At 42.2% G+C, this 24,853-nt stretch overlaps 1 protein-coding gene across 1 annotated transcript in view; it reads right to left on the reverse strand.

Annotated features, from left to right (window-relative positions):
• Nucleotides 1-558: 558 nt before the first annotated feature.
• The window catches only part of LOC109902209 (2-oxoisovalerate dehydrogenase subunit beta, mitochondrial), a 76,988-nt gene continuing 52,693 nt past the window's right edge, over nt 559-24,853 (reverse strand). Inside the window, exons 9-11 of the mRNA XM_020498372.2 lie at nt 21,821-21,907; nt 7,055-7,216; nt 559-1,048 (exon numbers count right to left, since the gene is read on the reverse strand). Of these exons, the coding sequence (XP_020353961.1) occupies nt 7,076-7,216; nt 21,821-21,907 (228 nt within the window). The 3' untranslated portion in view covers nt 559-1,048; nt 7,055-7,075. The remainder of the gene's footprint in view (nt 1,049-7,054; nt 7,217-21,820; nt 21,908-24,853) is intronic.

Raw genomic sequence — 24,853 nt, forward strand, 5'->3', positions numbered from 1 at the left:
TCTGCAGTGACACCCCTAGCACAGATGCAGTGCCTTAGGCCTCTGCGCTACTCGAGAGCCCATGGAGGTATTCCACAACAGATTCAGTAGATCTTACTCAAATATTCTCAAAGGTCACCTCCATAGCTTCATCATACAAGTGAATGACCAGTATAAAAACTACTATCTCAGCTATGAAAACCATCTAGACATTAAAGTGGCAATCAGCAGTTGAAACAATAAAGTGTACTCCCCGCCACTGTTTCGCCAAAAAGCTAACAACTCAATTTCATTGATCGAGCTATGGATGCAAGGACTGACCATCCATGATATAAAACGTATAGTAATCATATTTTGAGGCTATACACTGTTTGTATACATTGACTGTGTTTGCAAACATTGGAGTAATACAAGCTTATATTGTGGGTTTTGATGGGTTACGACAGTTGAACTCATGAGACATTTATATTCTTCAAGAATCAAATGGGTACCTATTATTAATTTCTAAGTAAAAAAAAAATGGATGTAGTTACTTCAGATTGTCCCTTTAAAGAACTGTCAAACATAATGAGGCTGATGTACCACTGTAAGGTCAATTACTTTATTTTCATAAAAAAAAAACAGGTCCATTATTTTTAGTACAGTCAACTTGATGTGAAACAAAACTAAAATTAGAAAAGGCATAGAGTCATTCGAAGAGTAAAATTAAACAGGGATGACTGAGGCAGAGACACATTCAACAATCGTAACAGAGTTCCTATAGAATAACCCTTACTGGTACTCACATTAGTGTTTGTGAAACTGTCTGTGTGGATCTGATTTATCATGGAAGTTAGAAAGCGTACATTAGTAAGAGAGACGACCAAGAGGACACCTATTCCCCATTTACAGAAAAGGTTCACTAAACCAGAAGTAACAGTCTGTGCTTTGCACACGGAGTTGCCAAAAGAACCGTCTGGATTATGCTTCCTGATTGGATGGCCGACAAAGGGTATTTTTCTGGATATTGTCCATTGGTGAGAACAATGGCGAGAGGAAGCTCTGAGTCCAGGTCCTCTGAGACGTGGCTCTGGGAAGAATAAGGAGAAAAGAAAAGGTTCAGTACGTCAGTCCAGATATCATATTTGAAATTGCAGAGGGAGAGCGAGAGAAAGGCGGGGGTTGACTCATGTGGAATTCAATTTACCATGCCTTTGGTGACTTCTTCCCAGGCTTGTTTTTACAACATGGTGCTCAAAACGACACAGGCAATTAAAAAAGGGATTAAAAACACAGCCGATCGAGGCGAATGACGACAGCGTTCTCCAATTCACAGTGAATTACTCATCAACGCTGCCACAAATAAAAGATAATCATTTGCACAAACTATAAAAAAACAGCATGGAGCTACACAAGTTAAATTGGAGACATGAAGCAGAATCATTAAATCTAGACGTCTTGTCAGTCAGCCATGCAAGCAGCACAGAGATCAGGATTGCGTTCAGTGGGTTGTAATGTTTGATTTTTCAGATAGAAATATATCATGCAGAACTGGTCCTCAGTCATGTCAAATCATGTCAGCTCTACAAAATACAGTGGGAAGAAAATGTATGCGAGAACCCTTTGGAATTACCTGGACTTCTGCATAAAAATGGTAATACAATTTTATCTGATCTTCATCTAGGTCATAACAATAGACAAACAGTCTGCTTAAACTAATAACAAACAACTATACGTTTTCATGTCTTTATTGGACACATCGTGTAAACAGTGCAAGGTGGAAAAAGTATGCAAACCCTTGGATTTAGTAACTGGTTGACCCTTCTTTGGCAGCAATAACCTCAACCAAATGTTTTCAGTAGTTGCGGATCAGACCTGCACAATGGTTAGGAGGAATTTGGGATCATTCCTCTTTTACAAAACTGTTTCAGTTTTGCAATATTCTTGGGGTGTCTTGCAAAGGTCGACCGATTAATAAGAATGTGTTCTTTAACTGACTGTCCTAGTTAAATAAAGGTCTAAAAAATATATATATATTTTTTAAATCAGCAAATCGGTGCCCAAAAATACAGATTTCCGATTGTTATGAAAACTTGAAATCGGTATTTTTGGGAGCCGATTTGCAGATCTTTTTTATTTTTTACCTTTATTTAACTAGGAAAGTCCGTTACACATTATTATTTTCAATGACGGCCTAGGAACGGTGGGTTAACTGCCTTGTTCAGGGGCAGAACGACAGATTTTCACCTTGTCAGCTCGGGGGATCCAACCTTGCAACCATACAGTTAACTAGACCAACGCAATAACGACCTGCCTCTCTCTCTCGTTGCACTCCACAAGGAGACTGCCTGTTACGCGAATGCAGTAAGCCAAGGTAAGTTGCTAGCTAGAATTAAACTTATCTAATTAAAAAAAACAATCAATCATAATCACTAGTTAACTACACATGGTTGATGATATTACCTAGCATGTCCTGCGTTGCATATAATCTGACTGAGCATACAAGTATCTGACTGAGCGGTGGTAGGCAGAAGCAGGCGAGTAAACATTCATTCAAACAGCACTTTCGTGCGTTTTGCCAGCAGCTCTTCGTTGTGCGTCAAGCATTGAGCTGTTTATGACTTCAAGACTATCAACTCCCGAGAGGAGGCTCGTGTAACCGAAGTGAAATGGCTAGCTAGTTAGCGCGCGCTAATTGTCGTTGTGTTGCTGATTCCAGCCCAGGGAGGAGCGAGGAGAGGGACGGAAGCAATACTTTTACACTGACAATACTAAAGTCCCTATAAGAACATTCAATAGTCAAAGGTTAATGAAATACAAATGGTATAGAGGGAAATAGTCCTATAATTCCTGTAATAACTACAACCTAAAACTTCTTACCTGGGAATATTGAAGACTCATGTTAAAAGGAACCACCAGCTTTCATATGTTCTCATGTTCTGAGCAAGGAACTGAAACGTTAGCTTACTTACATAGCACATATTGCACTTTTATTTTCTTCTCCAACACTTTGTTTTTGCATTATTTAAACATGTTTCATTTACTTGAGGCTAAATAGATTTTATTGATGTATTATATTAAGTTAAAATAAGTTTTCATTCAGTAATGTTGTAATTGTCATTATTAAGTCTCCAACTTCCGGCGCCGACAGAGATGGCCGCCTCGCTTCGCGTTCCTAGGAAACTATGCAGTTCTTTTTTTTTTACGTGTTATTTCTTACATTGGTACCCCAGGTCATCTTAGGTTTCATTACATACAGTCGAGAAGAACTACTGAATATAAGAGCAGCGTCAACTCACCATCAGTACGACCAAGAATATGACTTTCGAAGCGGATCCCGTGTTCTGTCTTTCAGCCAGGACAACGGAATGGATCCCAGCCTGCGACCCAAAAAACTACTTCGTAAAAGAGGGAAACGAAGCGGTCTTCTGGTCAGGCTCCGGAGACGGGCACATCGCGCACCACTCTCCTAGCATACTTCTCGCCAATGTCCAGTCTCTTGACAACAAGGTTGATGAAATCCGAGCAAGGGTAGCATTCCAGAGGGACATCAGGGACCAACGTTCTTTGCTTCACGGAAACATGGCTCACTGGAGAGATGCTATCGGAGTCGGTGCAGCCAGCTGGTTTCTCCACGCGTCGCGCCGACAGAAACAAACATCTTTCTGGTAAGAAGAGGGCGGGGGCGTTTGCTTTATGGTTAACGAGACGTGGTGTGGTCACAACAACATACAGGAACTCAAGTCCTTCTGTTCACCTGATTTAGAATTCCTCACAATCAAATGTCGACCGCATTATCTACCAAGGGAATTCTCTTCGATTATAATCACAGACGTATATATTCCCCCCCAAGCAGACACGTCGATGGCTCTGAAAGAACTTTATTTGAATCCACATATCCTGAGGCTGCATTCATTGTAGCTGGGGATTTTAACAAGGCTAATCTGAAAACAAGACTCCCTAAATTGTATCAGCATATCGATTGCGCAACCAGGGCTGGCAAAACCTTGGATCATTGCTATTCTAACTTCCGCAACGCATATAAGGCACTCCCCCGCTCTCCTTTCGGAAAAGCTGACCACGACTCCATTCTGTTGCTCCCTGCCTACAGACAAAAGCTAAAACAAGAAGCTCCCGCGCTGAGGTCTGTTCAACGCTGGTCCGACCAATCTGATTCCACACTTCCATCACGTGGACTGGGATATGTTTCATATTGCGTCAAAACAACAACATTGACGAATAAGCTGATTCGGTGAGCGAGTTCATTAGAACGTGCGTTGAAGATGACGTTCCCATAGCAACGATTAAAACATTCCCAAACCAGAAACCGTGGATTGATGGCAGCATTCGCGTGAAACTGAAAGCGCGAACCACTGCTTTTAATCAGGGCAAGGTGACCGGAAACATGACCGAATACAAACAGTGTAGCTATTCCCTCCGCAAGGCAATCAAACAAGCTAAGCGTCAGTATAGAGACAAAGTAGAATCTCAATTCAACGGCTCAGACACAAGAGGTATGTGGCAGGGTCTACAGTCAATCACGGACTACAAAAAGAAAACCAGCCCAGTCACGGACCAGGATATCTTGCTCCCAGGCAGACTAAATAACTTTTTTACCCACTTTGAGGACAATACAGTGCCCCTGACACGGCCCGCAACCAAAACATGCGGACTCTCCTTCACTGCAGCCGAGGTGAGTAAAACATTTAAACGTGTTAACTCTCGCAAGGCTGCAGGCCCAGACGGCATCCCCAGCCGCGCCCTCAGAGCATGCGCAGACCAGCTGGCTGGTGTGTTTACGGACATATTCAATCAATCCCTATCCCAGTCTGCTTCAAGAGGGCCACAATTGTTCCTGTTCCCAAGAAAGCTAAGGTAACTGAGCTAAAAGACTACCGCCCCGTAGCACTCACTTCCGTCATCATGAAGTGCTTTGAGAGACTAGTCAAGGACCATATCACCTCCACCCTAGACCCACTCCAATTTGCTTACCGCCCAAATAGGTCCACAGACGATGCAATGTCAACCACACTGCACACTGCCCTAACCCATCTGGACAAGAGGAATACCTATGTGAGAATGCTGTTCATCGACTACAGCTCGGTATTTAACACCATAGTGCCCTCCAAGCTCGTCATCAAGCTCGAGACCCTGGGTCTCGACCCCGCCCTGTGCAACTGGGTACTGGACTTCCTGACGGGCCGCCCCCAGGTGGTGAGGGTAGGCAACAACATCTCCACCCCGCTGATCCTCAACACTGGGGCCCCACAAGGGTGCATTCTGAGCACTCTCCTGTACTCCCTGTTCACTCATGACTGCGTGGCCACGCACGCCTCCAACTCAATCATCAAGTTTGCGGACGACACAACAGTGGTAGGCTTGATTACCAACAACGACGAGACGGCCTACAGGGAGGAGGTGAGGGCCCTCGGAGTGTGGTGTCAGGAAAATAACCTCACACTCAACGTCAACAAAACTAAGGAGATGATTGTGGACTTCAGGAAACAGCAGAGGGAACACCCCCCTATCCACATCGATGGAACAGTAGTGGAGAGGGTAGTAAGTTGTAAGTTCCTCGGCGTACACATCACAGACAAACTGAATTGGTCCACCCACACAGACAGCATCGTGAAGAAGGCGCAGCAGCGCCTCTTCAACCTCAGGAGGCTGAAGAAATTCGGCTTGTCACCAAAAGCACTCACAAACTTCTACAGATGCACAATCGAGAGCATCCTGTCCGGCTGTATCACCGCCTGGTACGGCAACTGCTCCGCCCACAACCGTAAGGCTCTCCAGAGGGTAGTGAGGTCTGCACAACACATCACTGGGGGCAAACTACCTGCCCTCCAGGACACCTACACCACCTGATGTCACAGGAAGGCCATAAAGCTCATCAAGGACAACAACCACCCGAGCCACTGCCTGTTCACCCTGCTATCATCCAGAAGGCGAGGTCAGTACAGGTGCATCAAAGCTGGGACCGAGAGACTGAAAAACAGCTTCTATCTCAAGGCCATCAGACTGTTAAACAGCCACCACTAACATTGAGTGGCTGCTGCCAACACACTGACTCAACTCCAGCCACTTTAATAATGGGAATTGATGGGAAATGATGTAAGATATATCCCTAGCCACTTTAAACAATGCTACTTAATATAATGTTTACATACCCTACATTATTAATCTCATATGTATACGTATATACTGTACTCTATATCATCTACTGCATCTTTATGTAATAGATGTATCACTAGCCACTTTAACTATGCCACTTTGTTTACATACTCATCTCATATGTATATACTGTACTCGATACCATCCACTGCATCTTGCCTATGCCGCTCTGTACCATCACTCATTCATATATCTTTATGTACATATTCTTTATCCCCTTATACACACAAGTGTAAGGTAGTAGTTTTGGAATTGTTAGTTAGATTACTCGTTGGTTATTACTGCATTGTCGGAACTAGAAGCACACGCATTTCGCTACACTCACATTAACATCTGCTAACCATGTGTATGTGACAAAATTTGATTTGATTTATTACAAATACATTTTAAAAATGTAAATAGGCCGATTATTCGGTATCGGCTTTTTTGGTCCTCCAATAATCGGTATCGGCGTTAAATCATAATCGGTCGACCTCTAGTGTCTTGTGTGAACTGCTCTCGAGGTCATGCCACTGCATCTCAAATCGGGTTGAGGTCAGGACTCTGACTGGGCCACTCCAGAAGGTGCATTTTCGTTAGTTTAATAAGCACACTGTCTATTGTTGTGATTTAGATGAAAATCAGATCAAAATTGATGACCAATTTATGCATTTATCCAGGTAATTCCAAAGGGTTCACATACTTTTTCTTGCCACTGTACATTTCTATTGTCAACGTTCCAGAACATTGCGACTCCTGAACGCATACCTGATATAAGGCTCCTAATATAATCTATATTGTTCTTTATGAATCATTGTTAAAAAGTGGTTGGAGGTGATTTTTGATTGGATTAAAAAAAATAATAATGGGGGGTTCAAAAAGGTGCAGTTAAAAACTACAAACCCCAGAGAACAGACACATCTATTTCCAATGTGGTACTCACCTGGGGATCAGTAGTTTGAGATCAGTAGCTGATCAACTTCTTGATGGCGTCAAAGCACTTCCACTTGTCTGGGATGTAGAAGGGTTCGAAGATGTGGGGGAAGGGAGTGTCGTAGCCGCAGACTCTAGCGATGGGCGCCTCTAGGTTGAGGAAGCATTCCTCCTGTGGACACACAACAGGTACGTGGTCAGTCTCATCACATCCCTCTGGACATGGATGACAGGCTCTGCTGGTGTTTGGGTATTCGCAGCAATTCGTGTTCATTAGGGCATGCGTTGGAAACATTTTGTAAGAGGAAATCTGAAAGTATTTGTAGTCAGACATGTTCAAATAGCACCTCCCCGTTTTACTAGGTTTCCATCCTTCTTGTGCCTAAACATGACCCAGTTAATGCAACTGTTTATCGGACTTTGCATTACACACATGGGGCCAGCAATTTTCTTGATCACATTCCCTAAGTTCTAGACCTCAGCTGAATCTGGTAGTGGGTACACCGTTCATTACCAGATTCAGCTGAGGTCTAGAATTTAGGGAATGTGATCAAGAAAATTGCTGTTGAACAAGTTGAGAAGACCAAATTACTTGGCGTTACCTTAGATTGTAAACCGTCATGGTCAAAACATATAGTTTCAATGGTTGTAAAGATGGGGAGAGGTCTGTCCGTAATAAAGAGATGCTCTGCTTTTTTGACACCACTCCACAATGCAATTCGTGCAGGCTCTAGTTTTGTCTAATCTTGGTTATTGTTCAGTCGTGTGGTCCAGTCGTGTGGTCCAGTCGTGTTGTCCAGTCGACTGGTTCAGTCCAGTAAATACTATGCATGCCAGTCTCTCTTGGCTAAGAATAGAGAAGAGACTGACTGCATCACTTGTTTTTTATAAGCTACATTAACGTGCTAAAAATCCCAAATTGTTCGCATAGTCAACTTACACACAGCACTGACACACACACACTTACCCAACCAGACATGCCACCTGGGATCTTTTCACAGTCCCCAAATCCAGAACAAATTCAATAAAGTGTACAGTATTATATAGAGCCATTATTGCATGGAACTCAGTTTCATTTCACATTGTTCAAATAAACAGCAAACCTGGTTTCAAAAAAACAGATGAAGCTACACCTCACGGCAAAACGCCTCTCCGCTATTTGACCTAGAGAGTTTGTGCGTATGTATTGATATGTAGGCTACGTGTGCCTTAAACATTTTTGATGTAGTTCTGTCCATGATCTGTTCTTGTCTATTAATGTTCGGTATTATGTCATGTTTCATGTTTTGTGTGGTCCCCAGGAAGAGTAGCTGCTGCTTTTGCAACAGCTAAATGGGTATCCTAATGCAATACCAAATACCAGAATAAACTCCAGGCCCCTGTTCTGTGCTAGACACTGAGCCAGTGGAATGGAATCAGCTTCACTGTCATGGCTGTAGCCACAGTAACACTAGAAGTGCTTCACTGAAACATTGCCAACAGGTTCAGTGAATTCACTACCACTACCCTTAAAAGTTGGGAGACAAATGGCATATTTAAAATCACAGCTCAGAGCTGGCCAACGCACAGCTTGTGTTTTGGCAGCACTGGAAAACAAGCAATCACTCGTTTCTATTGGCTTTTAACCTCCTCCCACAGCATCTGAATGCGATGAAGGGGCCAATAGCTTCCACAGGAGAGAAAAGCCATCGCTGAGCCAAATTAACCATAAGGTCTTAGCAACTAGCATTCACACACACAGACAGACAGGCTAGCCCTACTCTGTAGACATTGTGTTGTATTTGCATGTTTCTGCAGTAATATGTTTTTCATCTCCTCAAAAACATCTGGCAGTGTTCAGAAGAACGTCAGGCTCCATGAGAAAGCCTTTGTGCGTCTCCTTATTTCACGGACTGTAAAAACACAATAGAGAGCCTGCAGATGCGTGTCGGCTCCACGTCCCCAGTACCATGCCAGGCCCGCGGAGTCTAATTCACAGCTATAGCTTCAGAATTGCCAGCAGCGGCATGTCTCAGGATCCTTTGATATGTTAAAAGGGAATTAGCAGACTGACAAAATGGTCCTCTGGGCCATAAGGGTTTACTGTACCACGAGACGGGAATACATATGCAGTATACACTATTACCACTGTGGTACAACAGAGGTCATAAATCAGTGTTAAAAGCAATTCATTTTTTTCTCTCCAGGTGTTAGGTTCTAAATGACCCTATTACCTCACGGACGATTAGGAAAGCTTAAACCAAGTTAATCCACCCATTGGGTCAATACAGCTGCACAGACAAAGACACGTTTCCACCAGTGGTAGTATATATATATATATATATATATACACCCCAATTTGGGTGGAGTATCCTCCGCCTCTTTAAATATTACATCTTTATTGCTAGGCAAGAAGTTAAATGATTACGGGCCACAAACTGTTCCTTCCCCCTTAAGGTGACCTGACCTCGACCCGCTTCCTCACTAATTCACAGCTCTCCACCCTTATCAGTGCCTGCCAACATCTGATCGTTTTCACTGCACTCAGCACATTCCAAATGTAATTGCCTCCACCATATACATTCCTCCTACAGATAACCATTAACTTCTGGTGTAGACCCTCGAGACCATAGCGCTCAATATTTCAATAGTATACCTGATAATTAACACTTTTCCAAGTTTAGGAGTCAGAACCCAGAATCCATCACAAGTTTACAGTGTGCTCATGTGTATGGCTCATGGCCCACTGCAGTGTATCAAAGGGGGGGTGGGGGTGTCATTACTCAGCCCACAACAGGCATCCCCGCTCTGCCTCGCTAATTAGTGTTGATTAGCTTTAATGGATGCCTGCAGTTAGTGCCAGCCAGCCAGCATCCCCTCCCATCCCTCCCCATCCAATCCTACCCCTCCTTGGGCATGTGGGCCAAACGGTTTCCGTGGATAAGTCCTTCTGTCCTCTCAAACAGTCTAGGACAGAGCTGGGAAACTGGGCATGATGCATTGTATGTATAAGACCATACGTTCACATTCTATAGTCAAATACATCGATTCACCTATTGCACCTAGTTGAGGCAAGAACATTCATCAATTTAGCCTCTAAGGTTAAAGTCCAAAATTAGTTTTCACAGTCTTGAAGAACTTTAATAGCTCTTCAACACTTGGAAGGTGAAGATTGTCTTGATGCAGAACTCTCAGAAAGGACGCTCACAATGTCTGGCAATGGCATGTATGCCACTAAGGAAAATAAAAACATTTGAGCTGCTAATTATAATCTTTGACCAGTTTTCCTTGCCATGTTGCTCAGTGGAAAGCTATTCCTGGTCATGGGGGCTAGGAGTGTAACAGTGTAAAAAGGCAGACACGTGTGTGACAGCTGGAGGGGGCCTGCAGTGGACTTCAGTGACAGATTGACAGCACACTTAATCATGAAGATGAAGCTTAAAACTTAAGATGAGTCTGGTCAGGCCTGCATTTTTGTAGAGTTACATCAGAAGTGTGATAAATCCTGTCAGACTTTTTTTTAAAGAATGAAAACATGTAGCATAGGCCATGTAGCCTAGTCCATATCTCCTAATTTACTGTCATGATTGAGGACCATCCATGTCTCTAGAGTGCAGAGCATTAAGGGAGAACGTCTCATGAGACAGTCTATGATCCACAGGCAGACAAAGACAGTACTAAAGGCTTTTCCCTGTCAGATTCCAAACTGTAATCTCCTCTAAATACACTTACTTACTGGAAGCAGGAGGAAGGAACAGCCTGGTTGCTTGTTACCACAGCTAAATGGTGATGTGCCACAGAACTCCGATTTCACTCAAATCGCTGTTTATCTTTGGAGAAAACACATCATTATATGCAATCTGACTTAAATGTCTGCATATAAATATGACAAAATGGCGGACTGCATCTCTCGAGGAGGCAATATTGAAAAATATAAAAATACCAACTGGCGGGGGTTTAGATTTGCAGTTGTGCGTTTTGCCTCCTGTCACACGGAAAAAGTGTCAGCGACAGTCACAGATTGGGGAATTCAGTCACTCCCGGGTTAAACCAATATTACCAAATGGGACTGCCAACAACAACAAATCACACACTGCCCCCTGGGCACACACTAGCTTAATCTGTATTGTGACTAGGAATCAATGTAGAAAATACATTGGATTTGAAATAAGTAATCAACCAGTTATATGTTTTAATTTGAACCAGCATTGTAAACATTGAAATTAGGGTAAAATGTTCACTTAAATACATTGACTTAACCTCTAACAGGTTGTCACAATCTAATTTCAACATTATCATCAGAACTATTTCATGTTGAAATTGCATTGAAAATGTCAGAGAAACAAAAAATATATTTTTCATCCTACATTCAATTGGGTGGTTGAAATTGTGTTGAATTTTATGTCGTCATTTTTACATTTTTAGGACTGACCCCATTTAGTCAACTATTCAATACTTTTTTATATTTAGTCCCAAATATATTGCCTTTGTAAAGTACTCAGACCCCTTGATTTTTTCCACATTTTGTTAAGTTACAGCCTTATTCAAAAATGGCTAAAATAAAAAAAAATGTATCAGCAATCTAAAACAATACTCCATATTGATAAAAGCGAAAAACAGGTTTTTAGAAACGTTTGCTTATTTATCAAAAATAAAACAGAAATACCTTATTTACATAAGCATTGAGACTCGACATTGAGCTCAGGTGCATCCTGTTTCCATTGATCATCCTTGAGATTGGACATGATTTGGAAAAGCACACACCTGTCTATATAAAAAGGTCCCATAGTTGACAGCGCATGTCTAGGCAAAAACCAAGCCATGTGGTCGAAGGAATTGTCCGTAGAGCTCAGAGACAGGATTGTGTCGGGGCACAGATCTGGGGAAGAGTACAAAAACATTTCTACAGCATTAAAGGTCCACAAGAACAGAGTGGCCTCCATCATCAAGAAGTTTGGAACCACCAAGACTCTTCGTAGAGCCTTCTCGGGGGAGAAGGATTTGGTCATGGAGGTGACCAAGAACCTGGCGGTCACTCTGACAGAAATCTTAGAGTTCCTCTGTGGAGATGGGAGAACCTTCCAGAAAGACAATCATCTCTGCTGCACTCCACCAATCAGGCCTTTACGGTAGACTGTCCAGACTGAAGCAACTCCTCAGTAAAAGGCCAATGACAGCCCACTTGTAGTTCACCAAAAGACACCTAAAGACTCTCAGACCATGAGAAACAAGATTCTCTGGTCTAATGAAAGCAAGATTGAACTCTTTGGCCTGAATGCCAAGCATCACGTCCGGAGGAAACCTGGCACCATCCTTACGGTGAAGGATGGTGGTGGCAGCATCATGCTGTGGGGATGTTTTTCAGTGGCAGGGCTGGGAGACTAGTCAGGATCCAGGCAAAGATGAACAGAGCAAAGGACAGAGAGATCCCTGACGAAAACCTGCTCCAGAGTGCTTAGGACCTCAGACTAGGGTGAAGGTTCACCTTCCAACAGGACAACTATGCATACAGCCAAGACAATGCAGGAGTGGCTTCGGGACAAGTCTCTGAATATCTTTGAGTGGCCCAGCCAGTGCCCGGACTTGAACCCAAACAAACATTTCTGGACAGACCTGAAAATAGCTGTGCAGCGTAACAGAGCTTGAGAGGAGAGGAATGGAAGAAACTCCAAATACAGTGCCAAGCTTGTAGCGTTATACTGGCTGTAATCGCTGCCAAAGGTGCTTCAAGAAAGTACTGAGTAAAGGGTCTGAATACTTATGTAAAAGGTGACATTTCAGTTTACATTTTTTATACATTTGCAAAAATAAACTTTTTGATTGTCATAATGGGGTATTGTGTGTAGATTGATGAGGAAAAAATATTTAATCAATTTTTGAATAAGGCTGTTACGTAACAAAATGTGGAAAAAGTCAAGGGGTTTGAATACTTTCCGAATGCACTGTATATATTATATATATTTTTAAATAGCACATAAGACATCCATCATTCACACCTGACTAAGTGGACTAATCCATTGCAGAGGCTGTGGCAAACGGCACACCGGTAGTAAGTCTACATTTAGAGTAAATTCCCATAATTTCTAATCTACAATGTTTGTTTGGTCACGGTCATTTCTGTTAATACATTCAATATATTATGACAGTCTTACCTTTCTCATTGTAGGAGTGGAAACCGTTTGCAGAACGCACAACCTAGGCTACACTTTCATTCCATTTACGAGTTGTCAATTTATAAATGATCTTTTGTTTGGAGCGCTCCTGTCAGTCTTCAGAAAGGAAACGCACCTGATTACGTATAGAAGTAGGTCTAGGATTCCTGGCCTGCGAGCAAATGTAGGCCTATAAATGTGCCCAGATCTGGGGATCTGATTCTATTTCTGACTGTCTTAACTCACCACCACTGTGGAGCCTCTCAAAGTATTTTTTTCTTCACCTCTAACAGCACGTAAACAAAGTCTGTTTTTATATCCATTGAGAATGACAATAGTTCCTCAACACAGCCTATTTGAAAAATATTTCCAGCTCGCCCTCTTTCCATAACCACTCAGCATGAAAGGGGAAGAAAATGTCATGCTCCATAAAATAGGCCTACCTGATTACTTCTTAACCCTTGCGCAAATAGCCTACAGCTATGTGTCAGGAGATCACTGGTGTGGGAAACTGAGGGCCCAGAATATTTTATTTAATGTTGTAAGTTTGCTAGCACAAGTGTCGGGCTGGACCAAGTTGATAGTTGATACTAATGTTTCAGGTTCCTTGCAAACAGGCCATGTGTAGCCAATATGACTTCTAGGATATTTATTTTTATCAGGATATTGGCTACCTGCAGGCTGCTATTTTTACATATTGGCAATGGCAATAGAAAGTTACTTCTAGATTGGTATCTTTTTCATTTAGATTAACGACAAGACATTGATTGAGATAAAGACTATTATAAATTTAATCTGTTCCACGAAAATGTGCATGTAAAAATCATAACTGGCACGCAGATCCGTAGAAATGGTACGGTAACTTGGCACTCCAATTTGAAAAGCTTGCAGACCGCTGGTGTAGCCCTTTACCAGCAACTTCAGGAGCTTAACAGAAACAGTAGCAGCTGGAGGTGGTTAGGAACAGGTTATTTTCTTCTAGTTAGGATATATTGAGCTCTGGCTCCCTCTTTGGTCATTTGTCTCTCCATTTTTAATTACAACGCTTAAAGCATCAGACAAGCTCAGTAGCCTACATACTTTTTTTTTAGTTTATTAAAACATATAGAAATATTCACATTTAAAACTTTTGACTGATCGATTGGCTGAAAGAACAGAAGACTCTCGGACAACTAAGATTTTTTTTAAAGTCAGTGACAGCCCTAGACGTTTTATTTTAACTTGTTTCAATGTTGATAGTAAAATGGTATGGTTGAATCAACATCGTTTTAGTGTCATGCCTCATGAACCTAAATATAGAGGTATATTGAAATAAAATGTGAATCCAAATTCCAACAATTCCTGCCTGAACATTGACTCCTACTGGTATACAAGGGGCAATGCACTTCAGAGAGAACAAGTCTACCGTCCAGATGATTACCTATGTACCCTGCTTAGATTTGGAAACAAGCTGTGTTCAATTCAGCGGACCTACCCCGTCAACACATTTAGACATTGATAAGCTTCATACTAATTTGAGTAGACTACCAAAAATACACTGAATAGTTGAAAATAACTAACTTTTCTTACATAAGTTGTATGTGAAAGTCAATTTGGAGTAAGGTTGAGTTGATGTAGGCTACATTGACATCGGATTTTCCCAATAAAGGACACCATCATTTCAACATTTAGCTAGGTATACGCTCATTCATCCATCTTAGGAAATTTAGAAATAGCTACCATTAGCCCTATAAATAGGATGCCAAATTCACTACCAAACCATGAAAAACAGCCCCAGACCATTATTCCACCTCCACTAAACTTTACAGTTGGCACTATACATTGGGGCAGGTAGCGTTCGCCTGGCATCCGCCAAGCCCATATTTGTCCGCCAGATGGTAAAGAGTGATTAATTGCTCCAGAAAACGCATTTCAGTGCTCCAGAGTCCAATGGCCATGAACTTTATGCCACTCCAGCCAACGCTTGCCATTTGCGCATGATCTTAGGCTTGTGGTTTGGCTGCTGGGCCATGGAAACCCATTTCATGAAGCTCCCAACGAAGTTATTGTGCTGGCGTTGCTTCCACAGGCAGTTTGAAACTCGGTAGTGAGTGTTGCAACCGAGGACAAAGGTCTGAATACTTATGCAAATTAGATATTTCAGTTAAGTATTTTTTTTATACATGTGTGTACTTTCCTCTGCCTAGTCTCTCAGCACCGATTAATCTGTACCTTTATCAGACTTACATAGGCTCTCCAATGACTGATTACCAACAAACATAAGCCATTTATACACCGCTTCGAGGTTGACAGCAGTCCATCAAATTGTTTTTAATCAGAGTTCTTATTTTACTGGGTTTACAAATAATACATGGTGTGGTCATTTAAAAAAAAAAAAAAGAGACATCTTGGAAAATCCATTTTGATCTTTAAAGTATTTGTTTACTTCCATGGTTCCCATATGAACAATGGTTTCAGAGGGTTCAAAGACAGCCGCAGATAGTGGGTTCATAAAGACTGGAAGCTTTTAGAGACTGATTAGAGGAGTTAATTAAAGACTTCCTGTGTACTAGTACTTCCATATAATACTTACTAAGCACAACTTCCTGGAAGGAAAAATGAGTCACACATTCTCTGATCATCCTATTGAAGGTCAAATTTAGGGAAATTCCTCGCAATTTAGATTAAAATCTACCTCTACAGGTAAAGGATGGACCAGTATGGATGAATTAACACCCAAACTGGCCAAAGAGTGGTTCATGCTAGGCTGTCGCCATTCAACCCATCAATTGTCAAAAAAAGAGAACATGGAGCTTGGAGCGATACCTCATGTCCATACTCTACCACAGCCTGCAGGCTATCCAATTTCACTTTCCTCAGTGTGTGTGTAGGCTAACAGCCCTCTTCCATAAACACATCCCTTTGAAGGAGATTGGTGTATCCTGTGAGTGAGAGAGATGGGGCATCCAGCCATGGTTTTACAGTGGAAGGCGCAGGAAAACAGCGCCTGAGGAAAAAACCCGGCTTTCTTTAAAACAGCCTGACAGCCAAACAAGGGCTCTGCTTCTGATTCGGAAGGCATTTATGGCAGAAAAACACAGGCCTTCATCTTTGACCAACCCCAACTGGGCCGGAATGGAAGACTGCCATCCTTGATGTGAGGCCCGGACCAGTAATCCAGGCCTGACCACAGCTCAGCGATAACCACAGCTCAGCGATAAGCGTTGGGTTGGAGTTTGATGCTGGACTCCGCACCATTCCCATTACACACAAATAAAAGGAAGGAACTCGGCAGAGCAACCAGAGTGAATGATTCCAACGTGTCTAAAAGCTTGTGGTAGGGCTACAGCAAAGGTTACGGGACCAAAGGCTGTGTATAATTAAGCATTAAGGCCCGAGGGCGTGTGGTATATGGCCAAAATACCACGACTAATGGCTGTTCTTAGGCACGACAAAACTATTGCTATTATAGAAGGGTTACCAACTTAATTAGAGCAGTAAAAACACGTTTTGTCATACCCGTGGAATACGGTCTGATATACCACAGCTGTCAGCCAATCAGCATTCAGGACTCAAACCACCCAGTTTATAATCTGGGATTGGTGTTTGCAGTGACTGGGGAGATGCAGCATGAACTGTTCTGCTTCATCCCTAAGTGTACTTCCATGTATAGCGTGAAACAGACTTAAAGCCACAGTGTGGCTTGTAAACACAGCCTCTACTGTACAATCCAATCCCAGGGGTCTAGCCTATAAATACTATACAGTACCAGTCTTTTACACATCTACTCATTCAGGGATTTTCTTTATTTTTACTACTTTCTACATTGTAGAATAATAGTGAAGACATCAAAACTATGAAATAACACATATGGAATCATGTAGTAACCAACAACAAAAAAATGTTAAAGCTAAATATATTTGATATTCTTCAAAGTAGCCACTCTTTGCCTTGACAGCTTTCCACACTCTTGGCATTCTCTCAAGCAGCTTCATGAGGTAGTCACCTGTAATGCATTTTTCCTTCTTAATGCGTTTGAGCCCATCAGTTCTGTTGTGACAAGGAATAGCTCAAATCAGAAAAGAGAAACGACAGTCCATCATTACTTTAAACATGAAGGTCAGTCAATGCAGAACATTCAAGAAAGTTTCTTCAAGTGCAGTCAAAAAACCAAAGAGCTATGATGAAACTGGCTCTCATGAGGACCGCCACAGGAAAGGAAGACCCAGAGTTACCTCTGCTGCAGAGGATAAGTTCATTAGAGTTACCAGCCTCAGATTGCAGCCCAAATAAATGTTTTAGAGTTCAAGTAACAGACACATCTCAACATCAACTGTTCAGAGGAGACTACGCGAATCAGCTCTTCGTGGTAGAATTGCCAAATCAGTCAAATCAGCCAACAAGTGCTCAGCAGATGTGGGAACTCCTTCCAAGACTTTTGGAAAACATTCCAGGTGAAGCTGGTTGAGAGAATGCAAAGAGTGCACAAAGCTGTCATCAAGGCAAAGGGTGGCTACATTGAAAAATCAAAAAAAATCTATTGAACTTTTTGGGGTACTACATGATTCCATGTGTTTTATTTCATAGTTTTGATGTCTTCAGTATTATTCTCCAATGTAGAAAATAGTAAAAATAAAGAAAAATCCTTGAATGAGTAGAGGTGTCCAAGCTTTTGACTGGTACTGTATGTAGCACAGCAAGGTCCATGTGTTAATCGTCACAAAGCTGAACGCACAGTAGTATGGGAGAGGCTGCTCAACTTTACCATGGCACTCTTTGTATCCCTGAGGTCCATTGTAAGTCAGCAGAGAAGCTCTGATATGAGTAGAGGTCAGCCAATGACAACACCTTTTGTGAGGTGCAGCTAATCCACCAAATTGAAACTTTCATCCATCAACTCTGCAGTTCCAAATTTTAAAGAAAGTAAAACTAATCCATAATTGGACTGTGCTTACACTGCCCTGAGGCAGTTGGCTTTGACCCGATTATCCTTTAGTTTCACCCTCCTGTCCAGACATAATACATTGACAAAAGCATTATATATAGCCACTCCTGGAGTCACTTTAAAACATGGAAAGGGGTAGAAAGAGTTTTGCATATGCCTCAAAGCCAGATAACAAAACTGCTGAACATTGGGATAAGCCTACTGACGGCCTGATTTCAATTATTTATTCAACAACAATCCAAATTAAACAACAAGCTCCAGGGTGGGTAAATCAAGGCATTCTCTCAGCCCTGTCACTTCTAAGAAAATCTATTTGCACATTGTTCAAAGTATATTTCACATAAAGAATAGAATAAAAAGTTGAGTCCAGGACTCTGACAGCTGAGCATGCACTTTGTCAATTGTAACAGTAACCCATACAAGACTATAAGCCATTTGTATCACAAGCCTTCATTCCCACCATGTGCCCCTGAATAGGATATTCCAGGTCGAGTCTTGCTTTTGACTCTGGTGGTGAGGTGTGATACAGGGTCTCCCTCTCTGCTTTTGACTCTGGTGGTGAGGTGTGGTGCAGATCTCCCTCTCTGCTCTAGGCTCTCGTGCTGCAGATCTCCCTCTCTGCTCTAGGCTCTCGTGCTGCAGATCTCCCTCTCTGCTCTAGGCTCTCGTGCTGCAGATCTCCCTCTCTGCTCTAGGCTCTCGTGCTGCAGATCTCCCTCTCTGCTCTTGACTAAGTAGTGGTTTAGGTCTCCCTTTCTGGTCGTTCCCTTGAGAGCACTTGATATGTTGTTGTTATGGTAGTTCCCACAGGTTTGACCCAGGTCCAATAGCTCAGCACCTTTCTGCTAAAAGCCCTATTTTTAGAGCCTTTTCCGTTTCATTGCGTTATCAGTGCAGAACCCACACCACATCCTCGTTATTAGCGGGTGAGTCAACACAGTCCGGCGAGTTGCAGTACTGACCATCACCCTTGGGCCATCTGGACAGGGGGCAAGTGGGCCCTCCAGAGCCAGTGCTGTCACGTTGCCAAGGGAACTTGGCCACGAGAGTCTGTGTGTGCCCTACTCTTGAGGGGGGACAACGTGGCACATGGCCGCAACACCTGGATACACTTAGACATTAGACATGAGGTGCAAGTGCGTGTGATCACTTATTCTGTCAGTAGTGGTTGAGGATTAATTTTGGCGCGAGATGAAAGCAGTCTCAACAATACCTCATCATACACAAAGCTCATAAAGCTAATGGCTATACACAATAAAAAACAAGGTATTAAACGCTATAAACAGTTATATTCACCATATGCTATCTCACATTCAACAATGCTTACTTTCGGGACACAAAACATGTGAAAACATGGGTATGACTCAGACCATTAATCCTACCAATAAGCAGGTCTGGGGATAACAACATGAGTGACAGCCAGGGAGATGAGAAGGACCAATTCCAGGGCCCTCATCTCAGCGCTAGACCAGCGCTGATGCAGACACACAGGGCATCATCCACTTGAGGTAATGCCTACACTGAATAGCATGCCATTATCCAGATACCTTTGAGTGTGGTCTAGGAAGAAAAAACAAAGCGATTGGCGGCACTGCCGACAAGGGTCATAATCAGGAATAGCTCATGGAGTTGAAACTGTGGCTTATGCCCTCGCACATTCTCCCTGAACGGAACACAGCACATACTTTGATCATGCCCTCACCAGGCCAGAGCAGTCTTCACTAGACAGAGGGGGGGGAGGGAGGTATGGAGGGAAACATGGAGTGAGGGAGAGGGGCTACATCTCCAGTCCAGTCAGTACAGTACAGTCCAAGGTTTGAGTATTAGTTTCAACTGTCTTGATCTAATATATATTACTCATTTCAACTGACAAAGTCTACCAAGTTTGAGTATGACATATCTGACACACAGTTGAGGTCAGAAGTTTACATACACCTTAGCCAAATACATTTAAACTCAGTTTTTCACAATTCCGTCTTAGGATCAACACTTTATTTTAAGAATGTGAAATGTCTATTTCTATGTGAAATGTCTGTTTATTTCTTTCATCACATTCCCAGTGGGTCAGAAGTTTACATGAACTCAATTAGTATTTGGTAGCATTGCCTTTAAATTGTTTAACTTGGGTCAAACGTTTTGGGTAGCCTTCCACAAGCTTCCCACAATAAGTTGGGTGAATTTTGGCCCATTCCTCCAGACAGAGCTGGTGTACCTGAATCAGGTTTGTAGGCCTCCTTGCTCACACACAATTTTTCAGTTTTGCCCACAATTGTTCGATAGGATTGAGGTCAGGGCTTTGTGTTGGCCACTCCAATGCCTTGACTTTATTGTCCTTAAGCCATTTTGCCACAACTTTGGAAGTATGCTTGGGGTCATTGTCCATTTGGAAGACCCATTTGCGACCAAGATTTAACTTCCTGACTGATGTCTTGAGATATCCACTGATGTCTTCAATATATCCACATAATTTTCCTACCTCATGATGCCATCTATTTTGTGAAGTGCACCAGTCCCTCCTGCAGCAAAACACCCCCACAACATGATGCTGACACCCCCGTGCTTCACGGTTGGGATGGAGTTCTTCGGCTTGCAAGCCTCCCCCTTCTTTCTCCAATCATAACAATGGTCATTATGGACAAACGGTTGTATTTTTGTTTCATCAGACCAGAGGACATTTCTCCAAAAAGTACGATCTTGGTCCCCATGTGCAGTTGCAAACCGTAGTCTGGCTTTTTTATGACGGTTTAGGAGCAGTGGCTTCTTCCTTGCTGAGCGTCCTTTCAGGTTATGTCGATATAGGACTTGTTTTACTGTGGATATAGATACTTTTTGTTTCCTCCAGCATCTTCACAAGGTCTTTTGCTGTTGTTCTGGGATTGATTTGCAATTTTTACCCCAAAGTACGATCATCTCTAGGAGACAGAACACGTCTCCTTCCTGAGCGGTATGACGGCTGCGTGGTCCAATGGTGTTTATACTTGTTCAACTGTACAAACAATAGTACGCGTGGTACCTTCAGTTGTTTTGAAATTGCGCCCAAAGATGAACCAGACTTGTGGAGGTCTACAATTTTATTTTCAGAGGTCTTGGCTGATTTCTTTTGATTTTCCCATGATGTCAAGCAAAGAGGCACTGAGTTTGAAGGTAGGCCTTGAAATACATCCACAGGTACACCTCCAGTTGACTCAAATGATGTCAATTAGCATATCAGAAGCTTCTAAAGCCATGACATTTTCTGGAATTTCCCAAGCTGTTTAAAGGCACAGTATGTAAACTTCTGACCCACTGGAATTGTGATACAGTGAATTATAAGTGAAATAATCTATCTTTAAACAATTGTTGGAAAAATTACTTGTGTCATGCACAAAGTAGATGTCCTAACCAACTTGCCAAAACTATAGTTTGCTAACAAGAAATTTGTGGAGTGGTTGAAAAACGAGTTAATGACCCTACCCTAAGTGTAGGTAAACTTCCAACTTCGACTGTATCAGTCAGTGCCTCTTAAACTCAGATTTATTGCCTGACCGAGGACACCCACTGACAGATATTTGAATTTCATTTCACATTTCAAACAGAGAAAGTACAACCCATACCCCAATCCACACAGATATAGATACCCTACTGTCTATCTGCAATCCATCCCACATCTCACCTCTGAAGGCCCCCAGGGATTCCAATAGAACACCTCTGCATGCATGACCACACACAAAACAAAACTTACTTGCACTGTGGAGCTGATCTCGGCAGCAAAGCCTCCGGTGATTGGAGCCTCATGACTGATAAGCAACCGTCCGGTCTTGGCCACCGACTGAAAAACACAACACACACACAGTCTGATCCATACAGTGTGCCATCAGCCATAGACTAAATCTATGGTTACTGTACACATAATGTCTCTCCCCAGCCTGCCTGTGGTGTCTAAGGCAAGCATGGTGCAGGCAACGAGACAAGCATCGTATTATGGTATCATGACAAATATACAATGAGGTAGAGGGTGAACATGATTTGAGTATGAAAACACAGTTTGTAGCATGTTCTAACACAGGGGTTCACAACCTTTAACCCAGAGGTACCCCTATTTCACATTTGATACATTTTAGTACAGTTAGTGCAGTCAGCCCAGTAACAATTCATCACACAATAGCTCCCCGGAGATAAAATACTCAAACACACACACACACCATTCTAACAATTTGTTTAGCATATGTGTGAGCACAAACGAGTGCAGTATTTTCTATAAGCGCTGGCTTTTGCTTAAAATAGCCTCAGACTCATAGTTAGCTGGATACCTTTTCCACTTAATTTTCTAGGCTTTTTTTAAATTTAAAAGTTTCAATTCGATAGCCAGAAAAGTCTATATAGCCTTCTCCCAATAGAATGAACGACATGCATCTTCTAGTGATAGGACAGGCACCTGTCAGTCATGACAGGGACACTGCTGGTTTGTCAGTGTGCTGTCTGTCCCCCTCTCAGTATCCGTGTTACATTTGTACGTTCTGGTTGGGACGTCCCATGTAATGTAAGTGGTAATGATGAGTTGAAATCCACAAAATTATTGTTCTGTGGCCCATTCATTTATTTTCTTTCGGCCTGAAAACTATGTAACCATTTTAAAGTCACCATTGGCCTCATGGTGAAATCCCTGAGCGGTTTCCTTCCTCTCCGGCAACTGAGTTAGGAAGGATGACTATCTTTGTTGTGACTGAATGTATTGATATACCATCCAAATTGTAATGAATAACTTCAATGTCTGCTTTTATTATTCTTACCCATCTACCAATAGGTGCCTTTCTTTGCAAGGCATTGGAAAACCTCGCTGGTATTTGTGGTTGAATCTGTGTTTGAAATTCAATGCTCGACTGAGGGACCTTACAGGTAATTGATTACCTTACAGGTAATTAATGTGTGTGGTACAGAGATGAGATAGTGTTTAACATGATTTTTGAATGACTATTATTGCACACACAGTCAATTTATTGTGACTTTTGAAGCACATTTTTACTACTGAACGCATTTAGCCTTGCCATAGCTGACATTTCAGCTTCCACTTTTTATTCATTTGTAAACATTTCAAAAAGCATAATTCCACTTTGACATTATGGGCTATTGTGTGTAGGCCAGTGACACAAAACCTCATTTTAATCCATTTTAAATGCAGGCTGTAACACAACAAAATGTGAAAAAAGTCGAGGGGTGTGAATACTTTCTAAAGGCACTGTATATGGTATTATTTAATATATTGATGTAGGCCTAAAGATTTGATTAAAGTGTAGGAACTGGAGTAGTCAACTGTTGCATTCGGTCTAGCAAAGCCCATTTTTAGCACCTGCTTCATTCATACCTGTAGGTCTATTCCAGTGGAGGCTGATGTGAGGAGCTATAAAAGGATGGGCTCATTGTAATGGCTGGAATGGAATTAATGGAACTGACTCAAACGTGATTTCCAAATGTTTGATGTGTTGGATAGATTTCCATTGACTCCATTCCAGCCATGACAATGAGTCAGTCCTCCTATAGCTCCTCCCACCAGCCTCTGGTCTATTCATGGTTGCCTGACTTTGTATAAAACTAGGAGTGCACAACCTGGCAGGGAGTTTGATGGTCCTTCCCGACTTTTAAAGATTTTATAGCATTTTCTTGCAATTCTATATTATTTCTCAACATAGAACCATATTTGCTAGATGGAAAGAAAACCTTTATTCTCTTTTTTTTGCCACAATAAACTAAATTAAAAGAGTAGACTAGATTTAGTATTTGCCACAGTAAATTACATTTGTACGACTAGTTTTTCTAACTAGATCACTCATCTACTGCCTTTCCTCAAAGTCCCACCCACAGTGATTGATTGACAGGTCTGGAACCCTACCAACTGACTCACAAACATCCTTAGTTCAAATGTAAAATAAAAAATACATGTAAAATAAAAAATCTAGTTAAAAAAGGAATGATATAAACATGGATGTTGGAGAGCAGTAGGATGTGTTCTTTTGAAATGCTACTGGGGTTTGATTGAAGCTGGTAGGTAACGAGCTGGATGACATGCGGAGAGGCTGTTCATCTGGCTTTACTGTAAACCCTACTTTACAGCAGCAGCAGGACGATGAATAGGTTGCGGTGGAAGAGGAAGATGCAACAGCGCACAACAGACCACAGCGTATAACTAACACTATCGTATAGTCTGATCTCATCCGAACCTCGTCCGTCTCTCCTTAACTCCATCGTCTCCAAATCACATCGCTCTATCCTCAATAGATTATATCCCGACTCTTGATTAGGAGACAAATACCGGTATAGCAATTATAATTGACGGAAGTACAGTTAACCTCCATCAATCCAGGCTGTAAAAACCTGCTAGTGTTGTGTGGTAGTAATGGACTGGTTCAGCTGGACTGTTTCCATTGGATCATGCAGCCCTGAGCTATAGCTATGAGTGAAGCGAAATTCCTTCTCCGGTTTGGAATGAGAATATTGTTTCCACAGAGATAATGGACTACACAGACAAAGCTGTGATTCCCTCATTCCCCTATACAAGAGGGTCTACTGCAGGCATGTGACACACGGCAGCTAGAACAGACAGGAGGAAAATTATCGCCTGGCTCCTCCACCTTCTAAACCACTTGGCAAGTGAACGCCCAATGTATCACAACATGCCCTATCTACAATACCTTTTTGAGTAAGCACCGCAGCTTATATACAGCTTTATTTTTCATTTGGTATGGAGACTCCTGACGTCACTCAAAACATACCATAGAAA

This window comes from Oncorhynchus kisutch, linkage group LG13, assembly GCF_002021735.2.
Source record: "Oncorhynchus kisutch isolate 150728-3 linkage group LG13, Okis_V2, whole genome shotgun sequence".
Classification (NCBI taxonomy): domain Eukaryota; kingdom Metazoa; phylum Chordata; class Actinopteri; order Salmoniformes; family Salmonidae; genus Oncorhynchus; species Oncorhynchus kisutch.